The 8,630-nt window shown below is 40.3% G+C and overlaps 1 protein-coding gene across 1 annotated transcript; it reads right to left on the bottom strand.

Annotated features, from left to right (window-relative positions):
* Positions 1-998: 998 nt before the first annotated feature.
* On the bottom strand, positions 999-7,361 carry LOC135479733 (uncharacterized). Its single transcript, XM_064759636.1, has 6 exons — positions 7,286-7,361; positions 5,403-5,482; positions 4,203-4,435; positions 2,523-3,782; positions 1,870-1,937; positions 999-1,039 (listed from the first exon to the last, which is right to left on the bottom strand). Exons 1-6 carry the CDS (start codon positions 7,359-7,361, stop codon positions 999-1,001), a joined length of 1,758 nt encoding a protein of 585 aa, XP_064615706.1.
* Between the last annotated feature and the right edge of the window lie 1,269 nt (positions 7,362-8,630).

Genomic DNA, 8,630 nt, shown 5'->3' with positions numbered 1-8,630 from the left:
TCATAAATTAACACTTTTTGATGTGGACAAGCAGTCTACGAAACTCAAGGCGTCTGAGCCATCAGCTAAGTTTGATCAGAACCGGACCGAACCCATCACAAATAAAAGTATGATCTTGGTATTCTGACACGACATTTGTTCGACTACAGCCTTCCATCTACTACCTCTTCTGAAAGCTCACAAATCTGATACAGAAAGCTAATTAACATCGCCGAGAATGACCAGTGCACTCAACCGAACCATCGTTAGCTGTAACCTGCTGTTGTTGTAAGGTTATTGTGCCAACTTGGGAGGGCCGCTGCTCTAAACGAAGCGGGAAGCTGAATACGGACCAAATTCTACCAAATTCATTGATCTAGATCAGATATTAAGAATACCTTTTGGCCATCAATGATGTCAGGCATTGCTGAAGTTATTTTATTCCTTGGAAATGCGAGACTTGGTAGCCGACACCCTGCCTCTGTGTAAGTTACGTTATTAAAAATCGACGCTATACCTCCTCTTCGACCAGTGAAAGGGTGTTTTGTTCGCAGAAGAGAGAGTCAAGTGGCTATAACACTGGTTACGTCACTTTTTTCGTATCGTTAAACAAGATGGCTCTTGACAGATTATAGAATCGATAGATTCGAATCGTTTGACGTGGAGAGTAGGTTTCTGTTGAGACCGGATAACTGTTTTATTCTTCCCAGCCAAGTTTTCAGATCTGTAGTCTATCATTCACTATCCTTGAACTCAGTCTTTTCCAGTGTGCTGTCCTTTGATGGTCTTGAGGTCTATCGTCATATCTCTGTTTCTGACAGCAAGATTTCCTAATTCTTCTAATTTTTCGGTCACGTGGTCTGCCTATTTTAACCAATGTACATGGTACATTTGTTGCGGTACCTTGCGAACTTGTCGTAAATCGATATTTGTATCATAACATAAAATATTGCCACAAAAAGTATCAAGATCTTTCTATTCACGTTTAGTCATGTTTATTGAATAAAGCATTTAAATTATCACAGAACAGCCTCAATTCTCATTAGCTTACTCTTAAGAGCTGCAGAGGATAAAACAGATCACAGAATTAATAAAACATTTTTGAATCACAGCTATATTGCAATGCATACATGATCTTTAGGTACTCTTTAATAATTGACACTTTTCACAGTATTGTTCCCTTAAGTATGAAGACTGAATAAAATTGGGGCTATGCCATTTCGGGAGTATATCATTTGAGGGGGGGAGGTGTATGCCATTTTGCGGTATGCCATTTGGGGGGTATGTCATTTGATAAACAAACGACCACATACCAAATGAGTTTTTTAATTAGCAATTAATCCGCACAATGTTACAGTAGCACTAATATCAGAATAAATCGGTACCTGTTTTTTTTTTTGCAACTTTAGAGTATTTTCATGTTAATAATAGTTTGATACAAAACGCATACGTGCTGTGCATGAAAACTATACCATTTAAAACCAATATAAAAATAAAAAACATAAATAAAATAAAAAAATATTGGAATACACATTTTGACAATATGTTATAAGTCCAAAAACTAATTTTGTTTGACAAAAGTATTTTCAGGAAGGTTATACGCCTTATTCTTAATCCTGTTTTACGAAGCTAAATGGTTAAAGATTTGTATTGCGAAGAAATCGTATTGCGAAGAAATCGTATTGCGAAAGAGCTTCTTTGCAAGTGTTTCTCAAACTTCGTCATTGTAGGAAATTTCAATTCAAAAGGACAATATATTAATTTAATAAAGTAAAATACAATTAAATTAACCTTTCTGAAAACATGCCATTTATACCTCTTTGGGCCATTATGGTATTCAATATTTTTGTCCTGGGGTCCAAACTGCATCACAACGACCCAAATGCTCACTATGCGTGATTGTCTCCCCGATTTTCCTAACATCAATTATCACACTCTTGCTCCATACTGTCTTCCTTCTGACAGATACAGGGATTGCTTTGACGTTAGGTCTGGACCAGAAATGACCCTATACCAACGTCAGAACGTGCACCTGTTAAAAACCTGCTCCAGTTACCCGCCCTTGTCACATATGTCGAGGCAAGCAGACGGACGGGACGCTCTGTGCATTACAAAATAATCTAGCAAAATATCTCGGGTCCACAGTTTTTTTTGTTTTTTGTTTTGGTTTAAATAACCGCTTGACATTGTACTTGCGGTAAATCGACTGATATAAAGATAAGGAACATAAACTTATTGCCATGGAGACCTATATGACGGATATTTTTTTGTCTCATTTGCTTTGACAAACTGCAAGAGCAAATGCATACTGATTTTTAAATGGAGCGCGCTCTGACGTTGGTTTGGAGCCATCTGTATCTAAATGTGCATGTAGATAGTCTTAGTTAACTATAATTAACTATGTGGAATTTAAACTGTCTATATAAGCGTAATCTAGCACGACGTCACTTTGTCGATATCGGTAATTCCTTGTATGGCACTGACGCCAACACGGGTCACAGTATTATGCCATAACTCAAGTCAAAGGTTATGCCATAACTCACCGATTGTAGTCCTCGATCCATACTAGTCTATTTTTATGTACTTCACCATCTTCACTGTCCATCGTCAAATCCGGGATATAGCCACTGCTGCGACCGTGGATATGACCTCTTAGGTCTGTCGCAGTTGGAATCTTAGAGCCCTTGCCGACTACCGAAAATGCGCCTGTACGAGGGGTATGGGCACTGTGCTGCCTTTGTCGGCGGTTATGCTGTCTTGAATGAACAGCGAACCCACTTCCGGTATGAAGGGCTTCTGACACATCGTCAACGATAGACTTACCTGTGTATGGACCTTTGTCTAGTTTCTTACAACTCTGCACGAAGTGCGCATGCTCCGTCCGGTTAGCCTTTCTTGGCTCTGAGGTGAGCAGCCGATCCTTGTGGTCAGGCCGATACTCAAACCTGAAAAACCGAACTGGACTTTTATTCTGCATTGTTTTTGATCTGCCATGAGTCATACTGGATGAAGCTTTGTCGACTTTGCCAAATCTGTCCGTTTTGTTGGCTTTTTTCACCTTCGCGTCTTTGCTGGCATTCTCATCTTTGCGAGATTTCTCGTCTTTGCTTGCTTGGTCAACTCTTTCGAATTTCTCCTCTGCATCGGCTTTATCGGATTTGTCTTTTTCGGATTCGTCACATTTGTGTGGTTTGTCTGTATTGCCAACTTTAACAGCGTCACCCGCTTTCTCAGGTTTGCCGCTTTCATCATCTTTGTCGCCTTCATCACTTTCGTCTTCATCTTTCTCGCTTTTCTGATTTTGGGGCTTACGTCGACGCACTACAGTTTTAATTTTCCTCCCGGCTATTTGACCATTCTCAGAAGTTAGCGGAGCAGACAATCGCTTAACGTCTTTGGGGGTTTCCATTTCCACGGCACGGCCCGGAAGAGGAATCTCCCAAGCCTCGGACACGTGACTAAGAATGAGATTTGTGAAGCGACGATGAGCCGTCATATCCCAGTGAATCCCGTCATCTGCAATTCTGTGAAGCTGGTTTCTAAAGAAGAAACATAAATCCAAAACATCGAATCCAAACGATCTCGCCAACTCGGACGAAAAGGCGTTGGCCTGCAACAGCTCTAAGGGCACGAGGCTTTTCAGATGTTCCACTTCCGGGACAAACACGCCTCCTTTTGCCGTCTGAGAGATTGGCATGCACGTGATCCACAGAAGAAGACAGTCGTTGGGGACCACCTCTGTCAGGCGGGTAAAGGCTGTGTTCAGATTCTTCTTGAAGGCAGGGACTGGGTTTGCACCATACCTGCCAAAAAACAATTTATTTAATAACCTAATGAGTTTTATTTTTTTTACTCGTTTATTGGTGTTAACGAAGCTACCTTCCAAGAATATTTCACTTCTACGAAGGCGGTCAAGTTTATAAGAAGAGCAAATCCGTTCGAGCCCTCCTTCAAAAACAGCCCTTCGCCTGCTAACTGAAAATCACAACAGTTAGCAATATATGGATTCGCACCTGCGACATCATCAGTCAAGGATAAGCCATGTTCCAGGAAAACACCTGATAAGGCTGGAGTCAAATATAGAATATCTGCTATAAACTGAAATCGATCACTAAACATTTCAAAACTATAACAGGTGAAACTTGTTCTAGGGCTTCAGTATTAATTTTCTTCTGTAATTAAGCAATATTTTAATCCACAAGATATATTTTTACACACAATACCTTGTCAAATCCCACAACCCGGAGTTCAAGAGAATTAAATCGGGTTTCGGTTCGTTTTGTAGTTCCTTGAATACGCTTTCCACGTAGTTGTTGTAGCAGCGCGTGATGAAGTAGAACCTGACGAGCACGTGATCTGTGCGGTACTGGCGAACTTCTCGGTACTGGATACCATTTGACATATTCATCTTTATACCGCCCGCCAACAACTCGTCGCCCTGGAAACTGTTCTCACCCTGAAAGTTAGTACATTGGTGTTATCAAATACTAATTATCGGTGTGCATAGACTTTTTAAAATCTATTTATTTAATGTTTCCATGCCAAACTCAGGAGTCCTTTTTCTGTATTTAAAACTTTATTTTTAATAACCTTCATGTCACAATTTAATCACGTAGGCTAACCTTCGGGATAATTCACATCACGATTTAATCACGTAGGCTAACCTTCGGGATAATTCACAACACAATTTAATCACGTAGGCTAACCTTCGGGATAATTCACAACACAATTTAATCACGTAGGCTAACCTTCGGGATAATTCACAACACGATTTGCTCTTTTTGGTAAAAATGTTGGCTATATGAAACACGGAAATGGCAAAAGTTCTGTTTACATGACCCAGACCGAGACTGAACCCCGATCTGCGGCTTACCAGGCACACGCTCTAACCTCTCGGTCATCCATGTGCGGTTGTCGATAGTGATATACAAAAGGTCGACACGGCTTTCTTTTACAGCATACGTATTATTCTTCTATTTTCCCTTAGAATCGGTATTCGCAGCGATTTTGCAAAGTTATTAGTTGATTTCAATGTTGTTAAACGCCATTTCAAAAATTTTTCACTTATACGATTGCGCTCAGTTTTATGGGTGGAGGAAATACGAGTGTCAGGAATAAACAACCTAGCTTTGGCAAGTCACTGGCGAACTTTCCCAGGCGTGGCGTACAGACTTGCAAGCCTTATTGGTGGAAGATGAGTAGGCCTAGTCTTCAATGAGCACAAAGGGCCCCATTTGTGCAATGTCGACCGCTTTATGTCATAAAGCGTCCCATTCGTGCAACACAGATTGTTTAATATCACCAAGGCCCATCGAATAATAAGGGAGACGAAAAAAAAAAAAGAAATTCCCTTTCCCTGAACCCGCCACCGGTTATTCTGATGAAATATACAAAGTGACTGTATAGCATATACATGCATATACCTTTTTCCTCAACTCGAAGTCTGATAGCCAGACGTTCTTCTGAAGAAGCTTGACAAAATCCTTGTACATAGATCTCATCACTGTAACAGGAAACGCATAGTCTTAGTACATAACTCAAACAGGTCGTTAGCTCAGTAAATGAGCCAAGTAGTAAACCCTCACGAAGTCCTTGAAGACCTACATTGATCGCATAAATGAAACAGGACGTAATTCCAGCGGTTGAATCATGCCACGATAACATTGTAATGTGTGGTGTTAAGCTGTGGCAAAGTCTGTAAATGCATCGAGCGCATAACTGAACATCATGCAATACCGCCAGTGTGGCGTTCAATCTTTGTACATTGAACGCATAACTGAAACATGTTAAACAGCCGTCACGAAGTCCTTGTGCGTGTATACTACGAAAACACGGCTTATTAGTTAAGCTTTTGATTGCGTCACGGAAAAAGGACTTAACGAGATGAAATGGAAGACAATATATATATATATATATATATATATATATATATATATATATATATATATATATATATATATATATATATATATAATGTACCATGTATATTCGACGTATATCTCGGAGGAACACTAGCTCGTGCAAATGTTTTTCTCGTGTGCACGCGTGATGTTCACACATTTCGTTTACTCGCCTGCTCTCGAGATTTCATGGCACGTGGAAAATTTGCCACGTGCATATAAAAATTTGTCACGTGGATGTGCCATTTTTTGAACATTATGACGTTAGGAGTCGTGCGTGCACAAGTTCGCGCGTGGTTGTGTTCGTTTAGGCCTATACGCGTGTATAAACATTTGCCCGCGTAGACCGCCATGGGATTTTGACATGGTCAAGAGAGCGAGATGGCCTTTGCACGCTCTCGGCTTCCGTACTCACTTATACATCTTCGGGCATTTGTGGAAAATTACTCTAAACTACAATCACCGGTCAATCAAGATTCATAACTGAAGTGGGTATTATCTGTTTGTACTTATTTATTTTTTCATTTCTTTATTTGATTGGTTTTTATCACTCCACTGAAATATCTTTCTTTGGAACACGTTTAAGAGAAAAGACAACACTACATCAAATGTATATATATAATATAATATATACATCAATAAAGTATTCCACATAAAGTTTAGAAAGCATACCTTTTTATGTTTGCAATGTTGCATAACCGAGATCTCGCAGTTCAAGGTAAGCAAAATCGCGCATATTGACAAAATCGAAAGCACCAGTTATTTCTATAAACTCGAATGCAGCTGTTTCCGCTGACGTCGCAGGAATCCCCGATTGCTATATGTGCGTAAACAGGGCGATGTAACCCATGACCTCTTAAGAATTCCAGATTAAAAGCTCATTTATTGAGCCACCAAGCACGTCTGAAATGAAATGGCTGTAACCGTTAGTCTGCTTCCGTTTGTGTTTTGAAATAACTAAGGTTATATTATTTGTTCTTTTTTTGAAAGCAGGAAAGCAGAGTGCATGGCTGGAGGAGTGGTAAGTGGCTAGTGTCACGTGTCGCCTTGCACGAAGTACCGGACATACCTGTTTTATTTATTTATTTATCTATGGTAATTTGCACCGTACTCAAGAATATTTCACTTATACCACGGCGGCCAGCATTATAGTGGGAGGAAACCGAAAAGGGGGGGGGGGAGGAACCACGACCATTGTACGGCCTGAGAGGAAGCAATCATGAGGTGGACTTGAACTCACAGCGATGGCGTTGGTGAAAGGCTCCTGGACCATTGTGTCGCGCTGGCATGGTACTCACCTCGGCCATGGAGGCTCCCTATACCTGCTGATTCAAAGTGAAACCCAGTCATAAGATGACACATCCGCGGAAGTTGGATTTGATTTTCACAGTGCTAATCATAATTACCTGAACTTCCAATAAAGACCACATATTTATTCCGCAGCAGCTTTGTAGCATCTTCAGGAAGGAAACAGTCGGCCATCTTCACGTCTGAATCTGCTCCTAGTCAACAACATCTAAAATGAAACTGCTCAAAGAGGACACTGGAGCCATTCTTGGATTGTGAAATCATGATGTATCATTATGATTACTTGTGACAAACAAGTAGTTTCCACTCCTGTGAACTTCATGTAAGACAACACAACATATCACCAACTCAGTTTAAACGGTAGGCTGTTGGCTGGGTGTAGGCCTACCGGTCGCTAGAACACATATCTGAATATAGCTTAATCAGTGGCAAAAAATGTGTGAAACGACGTAAAACGGCTTAATTACCTAACTAAAACTAACTTGCTCAGCCGAAGATTACTGTATTTCAAAATACGACATGAAGCCATTGTGTCATTGACAGAACTTGAACATGCGACTTTTTAAATGTGATGTTGGCGAATAATGAATATAGCTATAGCATAGGCTACGAATCGTAATTCATACCAGTCGAACAGACAGGGCTTTCTGAATCTGTCACCACTATCTTCACAACCTTTAAACGTGACCTTCAGTCTGGAAACATACAGTTTGTCCTTTCCTGTGTTGGTCTACCGGAGGATATTCCGCTACCCCGAACCAGTAAATAACAAACAAAACCGGAAGTGAACATGGCCACTGTCTCATTGGACAATTAAATGTCACGTGACTGGTGAGAAAGTGCACGTGCTTTTAGTGCCGTCGGTGGTGGCTTTTGAATCTGAAAACCCAAATCTGACTCCTCCCAAAAACCAATAGTTAACATAGGTTTGCATAATAAAGGCCTACTAATTTGAATGAATAAATTTGCTTTTTAATGTGTAAAAGATACTTTTGCCGATAGTTTAGGTTCATGCAATTTGCACAAGGCGATATACATGTCGGTAGTGATTATGGAATAATATAGGCCTATTATATTACACTACGGTCTACACTGTGTCAATAGATCTGTAGGCCTGCCGTTGCCATGCCTTTTCTCTAAGTGGAGTTTTTGGCCGTTGTGATATGTTCTTTGTATTCTGAATAGCAGTGACGAAGTGGTTATAGAGGAGGACCTCTGTCAATGGCAAATCAGTGCAATTTATAATTTTAACTGGACTTAAGCCAAGTAAATATATGTGGCGGTCACTACGTTGCTTTGTATAGTTTGCATCCATACTAAAGTATCAAATGGGCCAAGGATTTATCAAAGATTGGAATAGACAGGGGACTACCATTTCCCAAATTATACCCTGGATGTTATTTTGGCAGCCACATAAAGCAGATGTAAATGATAATGAAGCAT

The sequence above is a fragment of the Liolophura sinensis genome, chromosome 12 (genome assembly GCF_032854445.1).
Source record: "Liolophura sinensis isolate JHLJ2023 chromosome 12, CUHK_Ljap_v2, whole genome shotgun sequence".
In the NCBI taxonomy this organism is placed as follows: domain Eukaryota; kingdom Metazoa; phylum Mollusca; class Polyplacophora; order Chitonida; family Chitonidae; genus Liolophura; species Liolophura sinensis.
The sequence above is the reverse complement of the archived record's forward strand: the minus strand, read 5'-3'. Positions and strand labels throughout refer to the sequence as shown.